Genomic DNA, 22,253 nt, shown 5'->3' with positions numbered 1-22,253 from the left:
TCCTTATCAACCACAGTGAGTATTATGGCTAGATCTAGTCATTTATAGCCTCCTGCTGTTGGAAGGCTGTCATGGTTCATAATTTTCAGTCACGATGGTTGTCTGGCTTTGTGCTTTATGGGAATTTGGTTATTTAGGTTAACAAATGCATCTCAAACAGGCCAAAACATTTATAATTGTTCATATTTATTAAAGGTCCTGTTTTTCGCGATCCCATCTTTCAAACTTTAGTTAGTGTGTAATGTTGCTGTTAGGGTACAAATACCACTAAAATAATAAAGCTCAAAGTTCAATGCCAAGCGAGATATTTTATTTAACAGAAGTTCCCTTTCAAAGCCTACAGCGAACGGCCGGTTTGGACTACATCCCTGCACTTCTTGCTGTAATGACGTCACTAGAAGCGTTTGTTGACTAACCCTCCGCCCACAAGAATATGCAAAACAGGGGGCGTGGTCTTGATGCTCTCCCAAGTGGAGAAGAGCGCGCATTCAGCGCTTGCATGTCCCCGTTATGGTAAGAGGCGGGACCTTTCCGGGCAAAGTGCGCTAAGAAGCTGTCGAATCACAACACGGGAACCACTGGCACAATCAGAACTCGCTACGTGTTTCTGAAGGAGGGACTTCATAGAACAAGGAAATCATCAGCCCGTTTTTAGGACAGAGAAAACAGCGGTATACAGATAAGTAAATTGTGTGAAAAATACTGTTTTTTTTACGCGCGAAAACTTGAACTCATGTTATATTGCACACTGTTAACATAATCAAAGCTTCAAAAACACGCGAAGAATGGGACCTTTAATAAAAGGACAGTACAGAATTCCCACAGACAGATTTTTGATTATATAAAAAGTCACTTCGACAGGAAAACCCATCTTATTGATATTAAAAACATAGTTAGAAATCAATCTTTAATATTTATTTAATAAACAATGTTATTATTATTTTTAGAACCAGTGTTGGTAAGTGTCTATTAACTGATGTACAGTATATGGTTGTCATTTATTGTTCTGTTTCTGAAATCAAACAGAATCAAAAAGAAACTAATATTGCATTGAATAGTTAAATAATGTTGAATGCATTGTGGTTTAATGCCATTGCTGGGTGCTATTAAAAAGACTTGCTATAGCAGCATTTATTGGTAAACATGACATTTGAGAACCGATTTATGTGTGAATATCTGTATAGAATATTGATAAATCAATAGTCAGACTGTGATTTAAGGGTATCTGTTTTAGTTTAGCATAGTACAGTATAGCACAAAGCAAATGTGTGTGAGTAAGGTATTTTGGACTTTTTAGATTCCTCAGGCTTTTTGTCATTTTATTATTTTGGAATGAACTCCATAGCTCAATATTAATTCCAGACATCAGACCTGCAGATGTTAACGGTCTCTGCCCATTTCATGCCCCCTACTACTCAGCCTCTCAGCCTGGGTCTGTTTTACAGAAATACCTACTGTTCTTAATTCTGACTCGCTGAAATCTTTTTACATGACTTACACTTGGGCTCTCACCAAATCATGACTCCTGAACTCCTCATGTCAGCCTAGTTTTCTCCTTTAATTTTAGTTTGCCCTCAAAACAATTGTTTTTAATGAGAATCCTTTACCTTGACTGAAAAAAAGTGTTTTTGCGTAGGGATTTGGGGGTCTGGCTCTAGGGTTGATTTGATTGCCACAGCTTTAGACAGCTTTAAAGTTCACTATCATAATGGACATGTAGCACAGCTTCCTTCCTTCCTATGAGAGTGAATCTTACTGACTGCAGACGCCGAGTCAAAATCTCGAGATGTGGGGGAAACCACAGAATTTGCCCCATGTTGGTTCCAGGAAAAGCTGTAATACTGTGGCAGGGCAGGATATTGATGAATTTAACTTAAAATATTAATGAAAGCAGTTTATGTGCTGGGACTGACGTGCAGTTTCAGTCAGAGTTTGGACGTTTCTGCTTGGTAATTGCAACCAGACCTGTCCTCGAAAGCTTCTGTGGGTTTCCACAGGGTTTATTATGTGCATGGAGGAGGTAGGCCTCTCTCCAGAACTCCCCTTCCTCCCAGCTGCAGACAAATATCTTGCTCAACATTTGAGAGGAATTTCCTGCATTGTAGATATTTATATATATATTTTTAAATATTTTCAGTATATGTAATCAGTATTTAATTATATTTTTAATATAATATTTAGGTTACAAGAGCCAAAAAGACAAGGCACTGAGTGGTGGTAAGGTTGTCAGGATACCAGAATTTATATAACATTTTGTATTTATGTTAATATTTTGTCACAGCAGTTGTTTTGAGCAAGAAATTCACAGGCTTTATCGCAACCAACAGTCGCCAGTCAGTTTCTTCTTCTGTTGAACACACAATGGTGTACAGTAATGGCATTGTTGGCTGACATTTTTAAAGAATTGTACCAGATATTCCATAGTCACCCTGATAATTGAGAACCGATCATGTTCTAAAAAAGTGTGAGTATTAGTAAAGAATATTGACAAGCCAATAATCAGTCAATTATGTGTAAACATAGTTTTATTTATTTTTATTTTATTTTATTTGTGCGATACCAAAGGATCAAAATCCTATGGAAGCTTGTTTCCACTACAGAATAAAACATTTTAAAAGATGATTGCGACTTTTTATCTCACAATTGTAAATTTACATCTTGCAATTCTGCGAGTTATATGGTCAATTTATGTCTTTATAACACGTAATTGCTAGATATAAAGTCAGAATTGTGAGATATAAATTTGCAATTGCGACTTTATATCACACTGTTCTGAGAAAAAGTCAGAATTGTGAGAAGTCGCAATTACCATTTTTTATTATCTATCTCGTCACAGTTTTGAAAACTAGTGATCTATTGTCAGCTTGTTAGTTTTATCGATCCGATCACAAGTGGAAAATACATAGGTCTAAAATGAGCTTGTCGACTTTTAACTACTTCCATAGGTAGTAGAAAACGCATTTGACTGGATTGCTTTCGTAGTGTAAATGCTGATGTGGTCAAATGTGTTCAAACAGCTGCAAAAGACCATCTACTCCCCTATGCCTACTGACTTAATACGTAAACATTTTGGGAAGCGCACTAGCCAGACAAGATTCAAACTTTGTCGGCTGAAGACCCAAGTTGTGTTCAAAGAGGAAAAATGTGCCAAGCACAATGTTTCCTCACCATTCCTGATTTCTAACACGCACTCACAGCATGAGTCTTGTGCGGTCTTTAGCAGAAATGAAAGCTGATGCTCTCTGTCTGGTTTCGCATTGTCTTCGGTGCATTCATAAATTGTGCAAGCTTATTTTGTCCATTTGATCGAAAGATCTGAAAAAAAAACTTTACTTTTTTTACTCATAGACGCTCGCCTTTAAAGAAAACAGTACAGAAGTGGTTCAAAGTTAAAATAGAGACGGATTAAAACCCCAGGTCTGAATGGGTATGTGTATCTCTCATCTGCTCGGATCGATCATCCTCAATGCATCTTAACACCTGGTGTAAACAGGACCTTAAATGGTGTCTCAGGGTTGCCAGGATAACTCATGGCAGCAAAGATTTGTATATGCATATATTTTCTGCACAGAAACATTTAACATCATGTGTTGTTTTTAACATCACTGTTATTTTGTCTTCAAATATGATATTTACAACTGTCAACATGTGACAGTTATTAGCCTGCATTTCCCTCCAAAACCGACAGTACGAGTGAAAGGTTTATTGAAGCGCCGATTGAATGATTTGTTAGTATGAGTGTGACAGGCAGCTGTGACTCATCAGTGTGGGTTTAGTGTAGTGAAGCTGTGGTTGGGTGTCATCACCGCAGAAACAGGTCAGTGAAATGGTTATTCAAACACTTGGATGGGGAACCTACTTGCTTTGGCTAATTATGGACAAGCATCAAGGACTGTATAAATGTAAACACATTTGACCAAGGATTCTAGAGAACTATGTAATAAATATTTGACGTTTGAATGAACTCTGTAACACTCTGAAATATTGTAAGGTATTATTTCCAAACCGGTTTTATGTGGCATTGTTTTACAGGTGTGAAGTGGGTTCAGTGTGCACTTTACTGAAAAAATATCTCTCTGCTACCATCATTTTGAATGTATAGACTTTATAGAGTTAAATTAGCAGATTTCTTTTATTGATCCTGTGTAAAGTGAGAAAGAGCTTTAAAAATAAATTTATAGTTGAGTGAGTTTGTCTATGTGTCTAGAAAACCTGATCCATCTGCAGGAACTTTGCTGGTCATGGAAAAGAGCAAGACTGGCCCCTAGGCACTTTAGGCGAGATATAATACAGTGTTTTCTGTTGACGCTTTATTTTCAGAGCTTGGATCAATGCAGAGCATTGTGCTCGAGCTGTGTGGCGCATTGTATTTACTCTGGTTCTATTGTTTAACTAAAGTGATTTGAGGTGTTTAATGTTGGAAGTTAGGATGAAGTCATGAAGTGTTTGTGCTCTGAGGATTTTTCTGTGTTGACTTTTCAAGATCTCAAGTAAACTCACCAATCATTTTTTGTCAGTTTAGGTGACCTTTTGGTGAGTCTGAGACATTTGTCCTTATACTGTAAGTACTCAGATAAAACCATAAGTTTGAATTGACAGTCAGTTTAGTGCATTGTTCATAGCAAATCAAATCGGATTTTGGTAAAAAAAAAAAAAAGATTAAAAGTTAATAATAGTGATCTATACTGTATATGTATGGGTTTACGGGTATATAGATAAATACTGTATGTTTTTCCTTCACTCTTTTACCTTTTCCCAGCAAGCACAGGCTTGTCCCCGTTTCCAGTCAAGCTTGCAGCTTATCAGTATCTAACTAGATGGAAATATATTTATTTAATATTATCCACATTGTTTAATCTGTAACAGCATTGTGAACTTTTGTAATGATATGTTTGGTCATTAACTATTAATTGCATCATTATATCATTATATTTAAATTGCAAACACACAAGGAGAGTCTCCGCATGAAAGACCCACGAATGGCAGATCACCGTGCTACTCCATTTCTCTCTGCTATGGTAGGAAATTAAATTAAATTAAATGTGGAGGATTTTAACTGTGACTAGATGATTGACAGGGCAGTTTGAGCTGTGACAGGATGCATGAAACTGAGCGACAGAACTGTCCATTAAAGATGACAAAGTAGTATGTCCCAAAGCTTGCTTACTTTTCTGCTACACACTCAGAGATGTAATTTTTCTTCACAAAAAGAATACATACTTTTAGGTCATAGTATAAGTAGGCAAATTGGGATGCAGCAATACTGTATGTGCACTGTATGTGAGAAAAAATATGTAGAAGACAAGTATTTTTTCTGTTAATTTGAGCAATGCGTAATTCAAAATACAAGTAAAAACACAAAAAATTCCTTCATATTATATGTTACATTGGGCTGTATTTTTAGGGACTTTTCTTAGGGTATATGTAATCAGCTCTGTGAGGAAAACATGCTGACTCCACCATAGCATGACGTTACCATTAGCCTACAGCTATAAAAATCCACCCATAATATAGCAGTGCTGTTAACACACACCTGGCTCTGTAACTCCTGTCAATCACTGAGGTCTGGAGTTCCTGCTTCTCTCATGTCTGTCTGGACAATGAAGTGTCAGTCACATCCAGATTACACCCATACAAAGAGGTGCCACCCTCCTCTGTGGATAAGTGTGAACTGTTCTGCTGAATAATTCTACTGAACAAGAAGAATGTAGGCCAGGACTTGTTATATCCATCAGGAATTGATTAGATTGTTGGATCATTGTGGTTTGCTGTTGCTGTGATCTCATGTGAATGACAGGTTCTCACGCCGATAAACATGTAATCAGAAATAAGAAGAGATATGTATATATACAGTGAGGAAAATAAGTATTTGATCACCTCACACCAGGGTGTTCAAATACTTATTTTCCTCACTATATATATATATATATATATATATATATATATATATATATATATATATATATATATATATATATATATATATATATAAAATGTTTGGGAAATTGCCAAGCAGCTTGGTGAAAAAAGGTCCACAGTTGGAGCAATCATTAGAAAATGGAAGAAGCTAAACATGACTGTCAATCTCCCTCAGACTGAGGCTCCAGGCAAGATCTCACCTCGTGGGGTCTCAATGATCCTAAGAAAGGTGAGAAATCAGCTCAGAACTACACGGGAGGAGCTGGTCAATGACCTGAAAAGAGCTGGGGCCACTGTTTCCAAAGTTACTTTTGACAATACACTAAGACGTCATGGTTTGAAATCATGCATGGCACGGAGGGTTCCCCTGCTTAAACCAGCACATGTCCAGGCCCGTCTTAAGTTTGCCAATGACCATTTGGATGATCCAGAGGAGTCATGGGAGAAAGTCATGTGGTCAGATGAGACCAAAATAGAACTTTTTGGTCATATTTCCACTAAACATGTTTGGAGGAAGGAGAATGATGAGTACCATCCCAAGAACACCATCCCTACTGTGAAGCATGGGGTGGTAGCATCATGCTTTGGGGGTGTTTTTCTGCACATGGGACAGGGCGACTGCACTGTATTAAGTAGAGGATGACCGGGGCCATGTATTGCAAGATTTTGGGGAACAACCCCCTTCCCTCAGTTAGAGCATTGAAGATGGATTGAGGCTGGGTCTTCCAACATGACAATGACCTGAAGCACACAACCAGGATAACCAAGGAGTGGCTCTCTAAGAAGCATATCAAGGTTCTGGTGTGGCCTAGCCAGTCATCAGGCCTAAACCCAATAGAGAATCTTTGGAGGGAGCTCAAACTCTGTGTTTCTCAGCGACAGGCCAGAAACCTGACTGATCTAGAGAAGATCTGTGTGGCTGAGTGGGCCAAAATCAAAACTACAGGAAACGTTTGACCTCTGTAATTGGAAACAAAGGCTACTGTACCAAATAATAACATTGGTTTTCTCAGGTGTTCAAATATTTATTTGCAGCTGTATCATACAAATAAATAGTTAAAAAATCATACATTGTGATTTTTTTATTTTTATTTTTTATTACGTTTCTCACAGTGGACATGCACCTATGATGACAATTTCAGACCCCTCCATGATTTCTAAGTGGGAGATCTTGTAAAATAGCAGGGTGTTCAAATACTTATTTTCACCACTGTATATATATATCTGCAGATGATATAGAAGAGAGCATCCTGATGTGGGTCACTGGGTTCATTAGAAGAGAGAACAGAGCAGCGTCTCGCCGAGCACGAGGGAGGAACCGCAGCGGCTTCAGCCAGATTCTGGGAATAACAAGAGGATAAGAGCGGAAGGAAAAGAATAGACAAAGTGGTCGAAAAAGTGGGAGAAGGAAATGGAAAACTGAGATGGTCAGAGTACTGATATTATGAAAGGAGGAGGATGGGCAGAATGGTACAGGAAGAGAGAGATAGATGACAGAGTGGATGAGGAGATGAGGAGAGCATTGGACATGTAAAGAATAAAACTGTTTATGTGAAAATAAGCAACATCTGGAGATCACGGGAGTTCAAACCTATGTAGCTCACTTTTGATTGTGAGGAGAGAGTAAAAAAAATCTCTTGCATCTTTTTTTCAATTTTAATTACAGCACGTCTGCCAGTGTGCGAGGTCGCGCCAGCTATTTTGTTGAGACTGGAATTGGAGCTTATGTTTATAACTTTCTGTCTCTCTCCCTCTTTGACATCCCCCTCACACACTCATCTTTTCTCTGATGCAGCTGTGGACTTCACTAGTAGCTGGATGATTTGTACGTATAGAATTTGCGTTAAATGTTCATCCAAAGTGAAATTTGAAAACAAAACAAATGACTTTGTCTCATATTAATTTATTCATTTTTCTTCAGTTTTAGCTCAGTTATGCAATATATTGTAGTGCTTTCTGCTATCCAAGAATGTAAAATTTACAAATTACATTCTTGGCTATTCCAATTTAGTGGACTGTGAAAAAAAAAGATTATTATGATGGTCAATATGTATAAATTACAGTTTAAAAAGTTAGAAAAAGCAAAAAAACTTTTATTCAGCAAGAATAAGCAAGAATATAAATTTATGCTGTTCTTTTCAACTTTCTATTCATCAGAGTCCTGATAAATTGTATCATGCTTTCCACAAACATATTAAGCAGCACAAATGTTTTAAATAATTTATATATAATATAAATTATATATATATATATATATATATATATATATATATATATATATATATATATATTATATAATTTTTTTTATTATTTGGCTCTTTCAGACCATTCAGGCTAAGCTATTTGATTTTTAAAAAAAATGTAGTTTTGACATTCCAAGTTATTATATGGCTGGGCTTCAATAGATGCGTTGGAAGAAGTGAACAGAGATGCATCACGTGTCCAACCACTATGCTCCAAAAACCATAATTACAATTCATATTACCAGGATTTACTCTGAATCTCTGCCCAGTGTCGTAAAATTCAATATAAACAGCTCATTATACTCCTGCTCCCTGTGCGCAGAATAATCTTAGGGCAAATAAACATTAGCGATTTTTTTTTAAAAAGCAAAATATGTGGCTTCATTGCCACAGGAGCAGCAAGGAGTGCTGACTGGATCTTTTTAGCGCATTCTGATTCCAGAAGCGAGGGGGTTCAGTTCCAGTCTCAGACAGGTTCCTCTTCATCAGAGACGACACATGTAAAAAGATGCCCTGCTGCTCTAACCTGTCTACCAGAAAAGACACTGTGGGTGGAAATCAGCTGGGATCACTATACCTAAATGGTCTGGTTTTGTTCTAAGTAAACTTTTTCTCTTGCTGGCCTGCTCTAGTGATGTGCGAAGGCTATAAAAGATCCCGTTGATCTTTTGTTGTGGTTTTTATTGAGAGATTTGATTGCCGACCACATAGTCTGTTCAGTTAACTGCTCATCTGCAAACCTCATTTCATATACTAAATACTAAAATAGTTTCATATTAACATATTAAACTCAATTCTCACAGGGCCTTTTTTAAAGAGTTTTTGTTAATATTGCTGCATTACTTTAATTTGCTGTTTAGGCAAAGAACAATGGTTTGATTAGACGTGAGGTCTCTAAACACATTAATTACATTAATGACTAACACTATACAGTACAGGCCAAAAGTTTGGACACATTACTATTTGTAATATTTTTGAAAGAACTTTCTTCTGCTCATCAAGCCTGCATTTATTTAATCAAAAATACAGAATTTTGTTTTAATATTGTGATATATTATTACAATTTTAAATATTTGGTTTTCAATTTATTATACTTTAAATTATCATTTATTTCTGTGATGCAAAGCTGAATTTTCTGGATCGTTACTCCAGTGTCACATGATCCTTCAGAAATCATAATTATATTCTGATTTATTCTGAGTGTTGGTTCTGCTGCCTAATATATTTGATGAATAAAAGGTTCAAAAGAACTGCATTTATCTAAAATAAAAACATATTTTTAAATAATATAAATCTCCTTTACTATAAATTTTTATAAATTTAACACATTGTTGCTGAATAAAATTATTGATTTATAAAAAAAAATTAAAAAATGACTGACCCCAAATGACTGACCAGTAGTGTATATTGTTGTTACAAAAGATTTCTACTTTTAAAACATTTGCTTCTTTGTTTTATTTATTTTTTTACTTTTTATTCAAGTATTTAAAAGTATTATAAAAAAATTTATCACAGGTTATGAAAAAATATTAAGCAGCAGAACTGTTTCCAACTTTGAAAATGAATCATCATATTAGAATGATTTCTGAAGGATCATGAGACACTGAAGACTGGAGTAACGATCCTGAAAATTCAGCATCACAGAAATAAATGATCATTTAAAGTATAATACATTGAAAACCAATTATTTTAAATGGTAATAATATATCACAATATTACATTTTTTTCCTGTATTTTTGATCAAATAAATATAGGCTTGATGAGCAGAAGAAACTTCTTTCAAAAACATTACAAATAGTAGTGTGTCCAAACTTTTGGCCTGTACTGTACGGTACATTGACATTTACATTAGTCTAGAAATCTAGAGACACCCTAGCAGCAGCAAATCTTATTTGCAGCCAAGGTAGTCTAGCAACTCTCCATTGGATTGTGAGCTGGAAAAACCAAACTCTAGTCAGACCAATCACATCGTGTATAGAGTCGGTGGGCGGGGCTTAACATAGTGACAGCAGAGTTGCGTGCTACTTGAAAACAAAGAATCTGGCAAACAGTGGCCTTTTGAATCGGCTTTGACCGTGACTCTGGAAGACTTGTTGTTAAGCTTTTCTTTGAGAAAAGAACAAAGAACGACACTGAAATCATTCTTAAGAAAGGAAGTTTTTGTGTGTTCTGAGTTTTGCCGACCAGATACTGCAAAAGTTAAATCTATCAACTAGCTCCGCTTCACCTTCTTCTTAGCTCTGGTTGGTTGTAGCGCTATCCATTTGCATGCAGAAGGAATTTAAAAGACAACCGTTTATCCCGCCCCTCCGATTGAGCCCCGTCAATGGTGAGTTTCCAGACCAAACATCTTGATGTGGGTCTGGCTTGTCAGGCTACAGTTACATAATTTACATCTTTAAAACCTCTCTGAGATGCATGGTGCAAAAGATGTTTGGTTTTTGTCTATACAATGAAAGTCAATGGGGTCCAAAACAACGTCCAGGGTTTTTTGGCATAACCGAATACATTTTTTCAAAGCGGCTAGCTTTGAGCGGCGACCCTGATGAGTGGTTACGAACAAAGCTAGAGTTTATCTGAGTCTATCCATTTGCATGCAGAAGGAATTTAAAAGACAACCGTTTATCCCGCCCCTCGAATTGAGCCCTGTCAATGGTGAGTTTCCAGACCAAACATCTTGATGTGGATCTGGCTTGTCAGGCTACATTCTGATCACTGTATAAGGCAGAAATCGCAATGCAAAAGACTATTTGAACTAACCATTGCCATAGTAAACATGGAAAATACAACTGCTTGAAGGAATCAGACCTATCAAATAGGCTATCACAATCATGTGTTAATTTTATATGTCAGTAGGTCTCATCTCGATTGTATGATATCCATATTTAGCACAGTAAATGCCATTATTTAATTTTGTGTGACTAATCTTGGCACAAATGAATTCATTTTGATCACTTCATTATTTTAAAACTGTGGTAAAACATTGATACTTGAGTTTTAAATATTTAAGTAAACAACAAAAATGCCAACTTTTATCCCGTTGGTTTTGCAATCTCACTAGTTTCCAGTGATTTCTTTCGGATTAGTTTTATGATAAAACTTCCATTAGTTGATAAACTGATGTTACAGATCCCAGGCTATTAGCTCAGCAAGGCCTGTGGCTGGCCTGACAGTGGAAACGTGGCTATTGACTTGGCCAAAAATTGACTCATTTATGGCAACAACAAAAAAACCTTTTTTAAACATCTAACTTATTTTGTGTGCCATAGAATATAAAGAAAACCATACAGATTTGTAATGACATGAAGGTAAGTAAATAATTACAGATCTTTTATTTTTGGGTGAGCTATCCCTTTAAGAATAGTCAACTATTAATTTCGGTCAACACACTAGTAGATTTTTTTTTAATGTGTTGTACACTGAAGAGTATTTTGCTCTCAATCATCCATCTCCATCCTTTTTGGTGGTCCACATTTGAGCAGGAAGACAATTATAACTTGAACAGTGCTCCGCTCTCTCAGCTAAACATATTGGGGGGAAAAAATAGTCTGGGCCACTGAGCACATCTGGGCACAAACCCAATGCTTTCCATAAGATGATTTACAATACGTTGCATATGTATTCACAGATTTATGTCACCGTCTGCTGAACATTCAATAACAAGTGTAAGCGAGTGCTGTATTTTACATGCATACATCAAATGTGCTGTGTACATTTACAAGTGTGTGTTATGTGGTGCTGAAAGTGTCCAGTCAGTCCTTCAGGGAGGGATCTCGTCAGGGATAGTCTTACGCTGTCTGTCTCAGCTGCGGTTCTGGGCTCTTGGGCTTTACGTCAGAGTTCTAAGTGTCTTACGGATTGATATTTTTATAAATGTTGTCCTCATTCATGTGTGCGTGTATTTGAGCATTTTAAGAAGGTCTGGTGTTTTAGGGAGGAACCGTGTGTTCATAGTTCGTCTGTTTATGTGTAGGTTTAAATGCATTTACAGATTGTGTGTCTCTGGGTGTGTGGTTAGGCATTTAGAAATGTGTGTGTGTGTGTGTGGTTTGGCTCAAGCATATGTGTGTATGTATTTAGAGAGGGTCTGTGTGGTTGGTGTGATGTGTTTGTGTATGTGTTTGAACTGTTGCAGTGATCCACAGGTGCTGGGCCGGTCAGGTTTCTAGTGCTGTTTGGTTTCAAGCTGAAATGCAGCCTGGCAGCGAACCAGAGTCTGGATTCATTGAGCACCTCGGGTTTAGTGCGGTAGACCTGTCCAGACACCTGTCAGACGAGACGCCCGGGAGCAGTGGGAGAGACAATAAAAGATACCAATGTCCTCCCCGTCACTGTGGCCGCCAGATCGTGCACCTGTTGACGAAGAGCTATGAGATGCCCGCTGGCATAAGAACATGAGAGAAAGTCATGGTGTAGTACAGTCCTCTTGGAGGAGATTAGAATAAGCCAGCTGGCCTCCCACACACACACACAAAATTCAGTTTTCCTGTCTACATGTGCAGGAAACCCACAGCTCTTTCCACACCAGGAAGTTCATGAGTGCTGGCTTTAAAATTATAAATGCTCTTGGCTTTATTAGTAATAGTGCTTGCTTAGTCAACGCCCAAACAACCAGCCAAACACCCAGCATCACCGCATTGAGCTGCATTCATTAGTAATTGCGCACAAGTGTTCTTACTTAGGTGGGCAGAAAAGTTTCTCACATAAAACAAAAACAAAAAAACATTAAATTTGCTCATTCTAATGTTTATACATTTGGATTATTCTAAATGAAAAGTAGGTACCTGCAGTTAAGAATTAGCAATACACTACATGCCCAATCCATATTATCCGTATAAGGGATTTTTATACAACCTCCTGTACAGCAATTCATCACTTTCGGCAAATGCCCCCTTAAACTTACTAAAGCTGCACATGTCTGAGAGCATACACAGAAATGTTTTTAAGTCTGTCAATTTTGGAGTAAAGTTTTTGAAAATCTCGGAATTTACACGTTATACGCAGACATATGTAATCAAATTCTATGACAAGGGTCCGATCTCCCACGACGCGTAGGGAAATATGTGAGACAAAATTTATTTTATATTTTAAATGAATAAAACACATTCTTTCTTTAGGATATCAGTAGTTAAGATTAAAAGACTTCTTTTGAAAATATTCACGAATCCTTTTTGTCGAATCAAGCCATAAGCTATTAAAATGCGACTCGTCAGAGTCTCTAATTCGAGTGCCCATCTCTGGTACAGAGGACGGAGAGAAGAAGAGAGACATGTGGAAAAGTTTAAAACACATCTTCCTCCAGTTGAGGTTCTCACCACATATCAGCTTCCGTTGTTAGGACCTGCGATGGTGTGTGTTTATAAGCACTTAAACAGATCATTGCTTTTCACCTGTTCAAGAACACTCAAACATTTTATGCTCTTTCATTTTATGTGCGTGGTCTGCTCTTTGTAGGGTGTTATGTTCTACGTTTGTTGATTGTAACTGGTTTTATTACCAAAAAGACCGGCTTGAATATTCTTGCTGGTTCAGGATGGTTTATGCTTGTTACTACTGGTCTAGCTAGTGAACAGTCATGGCTATGTTTTCCCAGCTTGGAACCATATGTTTGTCTAGTTGGTTTTTGTTGTGCTGGAGGGCTCAAACTCAACTAGAAGCTATTAAATGCTTTTCCCAGACAAATTAAATTAGGCCTTGCTTAAGGCTTGACTTGTGTGTCTAAATGTGTGTCCATTCCCGTTCCCATAGTTGTATGTAGAATACAAAATAGTTGCCATTTTTGTGTGCGCGTATATGTGTCTATTTGTGCGTGTCTGTGTTATTCAACCCAAGAGTTGTAAACACTGAAACATTTGACTGGTCTTTACGTTGTTTGTGTCTGTTGGTACACATGCACGGCATGGAAATAAACTGTTACATGTATGAGACTGTGAGAGAGGATGACAGACAGACTATGCACTACAGCACTTTGCATGACATTAAGAGCAGTACAAACATACATTTCCAAACGAGAACTTTCTGGGAACATCAAATAAGAGTTGAAAGACAGAGACAGAGGGGCAGACTCGAATAGTGTGAAAGAAAAGATGAGAGAACACTGGGAAAAACAACCTCTGTTTACATTTTCCGTCTAAATATTCTCATTGTGTTTGCTTGTTTTTGTGTATCTGCTCCTTATATTTGATCAGAGTTCAGACGCTGTTTATACACTTTGTCCACATGTGGCTTTGTTGTGGGACTGCTGTGGATAAAAAGCATGTTGTTATGTCTAAAGCAAGGCTCGCACTGAAAGGCGGTGTTCATTGCCTGCACTACCATTGGTCGTTGACACATCGTGTCACAGCTCATTTGCATAAAGCTGAACTCTGCAGTATCTCAGTCATCGAAAATCTGTTATCTGGTCGCTTTTTAACTGCAAGTTGATTTGCCCTTAAAGGGATTGTCAAAAAGGAAAACATTTTCATACGATGTTCTATGATAAATTAATATATTTTAAAGAATATGGTTAACCAAACAGATCCAGCTCCCATTTTTGGTGGACAATCTCTAAAATTACAGACACCATTCAGACAGATTTGAGGTCTGTGCTGTTATTCTGAGATGCCAACTCTGATTTAGTCCTGTGCGTCATCGACGTCTTATGAAGCTTCCCAGCTGTGATTCTGAGTGACCGCATCCCTGTTTTCTTCATCTTAATAGATGTATGAAATTATACAGATTACATTTCACATCCATTTCCTCACAGCTGTGCTGTGTTTTGTCTCTTTATTAGCAAGACGCTCAATACTTTCACACAGATGTAGCTGATAATTATCACTATCTGTAATCTCTTCACAGAGTTCTTTCAGGGAATTTGGCTGTATCTGGCTGTACATTGTGTTGTGTTCTCTGTCCCAAAAACTAGTGACCTGACAACCTAGAATGCATTTTAAGGGACTAATTCTAAAATGTGTTAATTTTGGCCAAATTCTACATCATCAGTTTTACTTTAGTATTATTTATTTAACTTCAATTTTTATATTATCTGGTTTAATTTTAGTTTTAATGATCTTATGTGCTTTTGTCATTTGTATTAGTTTTCTTTTTATTTCTGTATAACTTTAATGTATTGTATTTCTGAGATAAAAATATGGATGTCTCAAAAATGTCTGTCTCAACAGTGGCAAGACTGAGGTTATGCTCATTGGTTCACCCCACCAAATACGTAAAGCTGGTGCTTTAATCCTAAAGGTGGATGGCTCTGCTATGAAGTTCAAACTAAATGTAACAATATCGAGGGTGATATTTGATGCAAAATGTAGCATTTGATCCTCCAGAATCCTTTATTTTTTTAATCTCAGAAACATAAAGTTTTGATTTTCTTGCATTGACTATTGTAATGCTAAGATTTAGAGACTCACTGGAGTCTCTAAATCTACCCTAAAGAAATTACAGTATGTTCAAAACTGTGAAGAGGATAAGTGAGCACATCATCACATCAAAGTTCTCATGCCTACCTACAAGGCCTTGTAGGGTTTAGCGCCAAGATATCCATATTCACCTTTAACTGTAACACCCCAAAATCGATGTCCGTATACGCGAAATCTCCGCTCTTCCAGTTCTATGGGTAACCAGGATTTTTCTTTTTTGCCTCCTAAACTTTAGGAATTATCTCCCACTGAGATTAGACATGCTGAATCTTTTAGCTCTTTTAAATCTTCACTTAAAATTATTATTTTTTTCAGACTAGCCTATATGGAATTATTTTGTTATTTGTCTTTTAAATTTCTTTTGATGTATGTTTCTATTTCTATCTTATTTCACTGTATTTTATTTGTATGTTTTTGTAAAGCTCTTTGAGAGGCAGCTTTTAAAGGCGCTAAATACAGTTTATTATGATTAATAATTATTTTAATTTTAGCATTCATTTTAGTTAGTTGCCAAGGCAACATTTCTAAGTTTAAGTGTTTTATTTCCATATTATTTTAGTGAACAATAACAACATTGATGGAAAAGGCAATACCAGAATGAATTGCAACAAACTGAATAATATTTATTCTAGTTCAGAAATGAATGAAATGTATAGTTTTTCAGTCAGTACTGAATTGTGTAAAAGTATAAAGTTTATTGCACACATTTAATTCTTTATAAGTGAGGCAAGTGAACTATATTATGATTCACAGATGTAGAATGTCTTTTATTTATACATTACTAAAAATTATTTAAAACGAGAATATTCCACAAGATTTTAAATGTCCACAACCAAACACAAAACCATTTAACAATCACTAACAACCATCCTCAAAAGATATTTACTTAAAAAAAAAAAAAACACAAAAAACATCAGGTTCACATAAAAACCCTTGTGACCCCAAAAAAACCCAAAAATGGAAGAAAAAAAAAAATACATCACATTGTTTGTTAGATTATAAAAAGCATATTCCAACGTTAATCTTTTTTTAACAAAACAATTAACCATAATAACCGGATCTATTTCACCCCCCTTTACTTCTACTCTGTTCATCCTGGTACACCAAATAGCTAATAAAAGAGAGAGAGAGAGAGAGAGCGCCAGAGAGAGAGAGAGAGAGAGAGAGAGAGCTGAGCTGTGATGTGATGTTGTGTTATGATTGATTTTTGTCCATGTGTTTGCAGTATGTGTTTGTACAAATGGCATTTAACTGTATGTGTGATAAACATGATGACTCATGTGACTGCTGATGTGTTTTGTGTATGTTGCAAGTGACTGGTTTCATTTACATGTAACCAGCATGTATGTGTGTTCAGGGTACTGGGGTTTTCCATATGGCCTTGAGCAGGTAATTAATCAAAGTGAAAACCACATCAATTAAAATATGAATACATGAATAAATAAAATATAAGAATATTTCAATATGGATGTAAATCATTGCACAAGAAAGACAAAGAGAGACGGGAAGAATAAGTTACGGTAAAAAAACAACTGTGAAGTAAAATGTTGACATTTTTGTTTTTTACATTTGTATTTTGCAGAGTGCAAAACCCAGTTTCAATGACGATGCACCAGAGCAAAACTCAGAAGTTTATGGTCCAACAGAAAAACTACCACACTCACACGCAGGTGCATGGGGTCGGACCTAACCTGAACCGGGCCATCCCGCTTTCAGTGGGACACAACCCAATTCATGGTAAGTACAATCCATCTAGTACTGTTGTCATTGTTGTTTTTTGTGATCTTTTGCATCCCACTGAAAAGCATATATTGTATTATAAGTATATCTAAGTATGTTCCTCGAACACATCTATCATATGGATACAGACTGACTGAGGTCTGAGGAGCTGACTGATATTTAAGTCAATATTTATGGGAAATCGAAAGTGAAAACATCTTGTTTTAGGCATGATTCGATAGTTGTATTGTAAAACGAGACACAAAACTACGAATATGAAATTAAAAGAATGAAATAATACAAATTTTTGCATTCTAAATACAGTTTTAACCTCCAAAGAAACTTAAAAAAAAAGATATATGACATTTATTAATTGTTGAGATTGTTTGTAATAGATCAGTGAAGTTAAGTCAGAAAAATGCAATAATGTAATTTTGTTTAAATTAATGTTTGAGTGGCATTACAACCTCTATTTGACTTCTACCATTCTGTTCAAACGTTTTTTTTTAAATAAATGAATCTTTTTATTTAGCAAGGATGCATTTGATGTATTATGTTACAAAATATTTTTCAACAAAATAAAAAAATCCTGAACAAAAATACAGTATCATCACAGTTTCCTCAAAAATATTAACAGTACAACTGTTTTTAGCATTGATTATAATAAGCAATGTTTCTTGAGCATCAAATGAGCATATTAGAATGATTCCTAAAGGAGCATGTGTCACTAAACACAGGAGTAATATTGAAAATGCAGCTTTGCCAGCACAGGAATAAATTACGTTTTAAAATGTTCAAATGCAAAAATGAAAACAATTATTTCTTGGTGAGCATTATAGACTTTCAAAAAATGTCTTGCCAACATCAAAGTTTTGAACAGTAGTGTATGTCTTGGCTGCCGCTCTCTATAATTTTGACATGTTGATGCAATCCCAAAGCATCTCCTCCTGTTGGGGAAATTTAAGATCTAGTGACATCAGCATCTCAAAATGTTATTCATGTATCAGTTTTTATTTTTCAACAAGTCTCGCTGTCTCTGCACGAAGCCCCGGGTGTTTGACTGAAAGACGGATTGCACACACCGTGGAACATTCCATGAGGAGAGTGACAGCATGTCTGACTTGCTTAGAAACATTTAGCTCAGTGTCGGCAACGCTGTACGATGACAGTACGATCTTGTTATACAGCTGTAGTAGAGTTGAAGACGATGATAAACCAGGGCTCCCACAGTCATCAATATTAAAGACGAAATATTAAAACTGATTTCCAAGAATGGATGCCATGGAAATGTATGAAATATCGAAACTTTTTTCAAGCTAATCTCGAATTGCTCTATGCGTTGAGTATGATGGTAAAACATCTTTATCCATCACAAACAACAGGAAAATGGACATGTCATGGAAAAGCTAAGGAAATTCAGTGATCATAAGGTGTGGGAAGCCACAGTACAAACCGGCATGTGCGTTTTACACCCCACTTTCTCACTTCCTTGCTTTTGTCTCATTTATTGTAATTTTGTATTGCTGCAGGTCGGCCCTTAAGTTATGGCCCCATTGTTTTTTTGTTTTTTTCAAGCGGATCCTCTGGTTGAAATCATATAAAGACTTAAGCATTGCCTTGTGCGCTGCACTGTCTAAAGTGAGTTATTAGCCTCATTTTCTCTGGGTAATTTTAGATAAAAGCCTGGCCATGAGGGAAGGCAAGAACCAGAGAAAAGAGAAGGGGGAAATTAAATGACAGAGCTTTACGATAAACGTTCATTGAGAGAAGTGCTCTTAGGAGGCAGGTGAGACGATTAGATACAGTAGTCCTGCATGTGAATGAGGGGACGGTGGGGCGGCAGAACTAATGTGTAGCATGACATCTATTATCCCTCTTCCAGTCCTGCAGACTGGCAGCATTACACAACTCAACCAAATGCAGCCGGAGCTCTGCTGTAATACTAATGCAAGGAGGAGCCCGTGGGGTATTGGGTAACTGTTTTTGCACAGTGTTGTGGTCTGACATGCCATTTCTCGCTGCTTTGAAACTCGGCCAGACCGCACTCTGACTGGATGTCGGATCATACAGAAATGACCGGGTTCACTCAGAGGAGACAGACCTTTACATATTACATTACATTAGTCTGAAGGTCATAAGAGACAAGCATCTGACTGATTTCCTGGTGACATGAGGTTACATTTGTAGTTTGGATTGGATTTATAGATTTGATTGACTGAAGGGGAGAGGGGGGAGGAATTAGATCTACAGTCTGAACCGAAATCTTGATATTTGTAATACATATAATTTGTATATTATTACATTACGTTTTCAAGGTAAAAACAAGTCATAGATAAGTTAATACAATCTGTTAAAATTAGACATATAGGTAGGATTGCATAAATTAAAAAAAAGTCTCAATTTGCTTGATCTCAATTCTTAAAGAAACAAGAAGTCATACTATATATTACTTGCAGACCAATTAAAAAACAAGCAATCAGAGTAGTGATACATTAGCAAATTCAATTAATGAATCATTTAAAAAGTCTAAAGAGTTAACATTAGAATTAGTGTGTCAGATGCTAATATAGATGATGAAACATTTAATACATTCATTTATTAAAAATAAAAAAAATGTTTAAGCAACATCTGCAATCTTCTGCATTAAAGGCTAGAAATATTCCTCTAAGCCAAATCAGCTCATGTTCATGTAAGGGGCTGAAATCCTAGCATCAAACCTGGGGTTTTATAATGACCTTTATATAAAAACAACACAAGTCTGTGGTATTTCTTATGGTAACTTGGAATTGCCTAGTAATCATGTGTGTGTGGCTAAAGGTAGATGTAGCAGACTGGCTAGTTTCTCAATGTCTTAGACGTCTGGCACCCGGTGAGGTCTGTCCCACACGAGAGACAGCCTGTCAGCAGCCCTGTTTGTGTGTGTGTGTTTGTGTGTGTGAGGTGCTCTGGTAAAGCCATTCGTCTCCTGTCGTCTGCTTCTCACTGTTGCTGAATACTCTTAGTGTGCTTTCCTCAATTTACCGTAATCTTTGATTTCATCATAGCTCTAGGTGTGTGTTAGTGTCATCAGTTGCTGACTGATGTCTGTGGAGACAGTATTTGATCTTTGAGGAAAGGTTACATGTTAGCTTCTGGTGGATTTGCTTTACATAAAAGAGGGAGGGGCTAGGGAGACATAGTGTTATGATAGAGATTTTGGTGGACTTACATATTTAAAGGCCCACTGGAATCAAAATTGAAGTTGTTTAGCTTTTAGTATGACTATGTTAGCCTTAAAGTTATGAATAAGCTGATGCGTTCCAAAACAATGACAAAATGTGCATTTAGGAGTTATAAGCATTTAAAACGTATAGTCTCTCACTTCCGTTAAAATGAGTTACAGATTTGGATGACATCATCGTAGACTTCACTTTCTTGTCAAATCTTCTGTCCAATCAAAATGCTCTCTAGAATCTAAAGCCCACCCCCTACACTGCTAAAGCTGCGGCTGAAATCGGTCAGTTGTTAACACATTTACTCATTTCTACATGGTGAACAGCACATAGCACACTATATATGTGATAGGAAACGATTCAGTGTAAATATGCTTTCAGTTGAGGCAAATGAAGTCTTTTTTCATGTTAGTTTCGCACACCGGAGCAGCGCGCACACAAACGGCTCTGGTCTAAAGTTAGACTACAGACACGAGAACGCAGCGCGGATCATATGTGCGAGTCGGCGCAGACAACAAAACTTATCGGACCCATTTAAATTCTGCACAGAATCAATGCTGCATTTTAAAGGTGACATGGAGGAGATTATGATAAACGAGGAAACTGGCTTTACCAAACAGAATGGCTCTAATCAAACTGTGTATTAACGAAATGCTATTGGCTGTTTCAAAAAAGGGGAAGAGCTGCTAACAGCTGGAGCCGTTTCAGGGGAAATCACGTCAACACAGTGAATAATGTGGTGTGTTTCAAGACACTTCAGTGGGCCTTTAAAGGGTTAGTTCATCCAAAAATGAATTTAGTCATTAATTAGGCACACTCACTCTCATGTCTTTCTAAACCTGTAAGACTTTCGTTCATCTTCAGAACACAAATTAAGATATTTTTGATGAAATCCGAGAGCTCTCTGATCTCTCCATAGTAGAGTTTAGAATTCCTGCCCGAGCCCGAACTTGACCTGAACCGGCACTATCCTTTGGCAGGGTCGGGCCGGGCCCTTGATCACGCGTTTGTGTTTTGTTTTTTAATCAACAACTAAGAAACAAATGTGTAGGCTACAAGGTTGCAGGAGTCAGGATTAGTCTAAAATGTGCGTTAAACTCACAGCACATGCAGTAATGGAGAGCAGCATTAGGTCATTAGTCATAAGCTGCTTGCGTAAACAGTGCACTTTGCTTAACTAAATCTTTTCATTTAGTTTAAAAGTCGAGATTTCAAGCTTTCTATAGGCTACACATAGGCAAGTAGTCTGTAAGGCAAGTAGCTTGCTGAGTTTGGTTTATTTATTAGACGCGCTCCAACAAAATTAAATTGTTGCATAAAGTTATTATTTTTGCATAGTACAATTATTTTTGTTTGTTTTTGGGCACTAATTTTTGTTTTGTTTTTGCGCACTAAAAAGGTCGAACCACTGGTGACACATGGACTATTTTAACAATACCTTAATACCTTTATGGACCTTGAAAGTGTTAATTAAATTGCTGTATATGAAAGGGTCCGAGAGCGCTCGGATTTCATTAAAAATATCTTAACTGTCACCGTCCTGATGGCGGGACACATGGTGCTCTTTTTTGATCAGCTTTTTTGTATCATATATTTTAGTAATTATCATAAATTATTAATAATTCAAAAAGCTCACTTCAGCAATAATCTGTTGAGTGTCTTCTTTAAAACAAGACCAAACTTAGGTCTGTGTTCCAAAGCATTCTTAAATTACAGCGATTTACGTTTGGATGGTGCAGTGTCATGTCTAT

General features: G+C 36.8%; 1 protein-coding gene across 3 annotated transcripts in view; it reads left to right on the top strand.

The window, feature by feature from the left end:
• The window catches only part of ltbp1 (latent transforming growth factor beta binding protein 1), a 104,373-nt gene that overhangs the window by 19,668 nt on the left and 62,452 nt on the right, over positions 1 to 22,253 (top strand). For all 3 annotated transcript variants that reach the window (XM_067455584.1, XM_067455586.1, XM_067455585.1), the window contains exons 3-4: positions 1 to 15; positions 17,154 to 17,308. The exon at positions 1 to 15 is cut by the window's left edge and continues 328 nt beyond it. In XM_067455584.1, coding sequence (XP_067311685.1) covers positions 1 to 15; positions 17,154 to 17,308 — 170 coding nt within the window. The remainder of the gene's footprint in view (positions 16 to 17,153; positions 17,309 to 22,253) is intronic.

This window comes from Pseudorasbora parva, chromosome 10 (genome assembly GCF_024679245.1).
Source record: "Pseudorasbora parva isolate DD20220531a chromosome 10, ASM2467924v1, whole genome shotgun sequence".
In the NCBI taxonomy this organism is placed as follows: domain Eukaryota; kingdom Metazoa; phylum Chordata; class Actinopteri; order Cypriniformes; family Gobionidae; genus Pseudorasbora; species Pseudorasbora parva.
The sequence above is the reverse complement of the archived record's forward strand: the minus strand, read 5'-3'. Positions and strand labels throughout refer to the sequence as shown.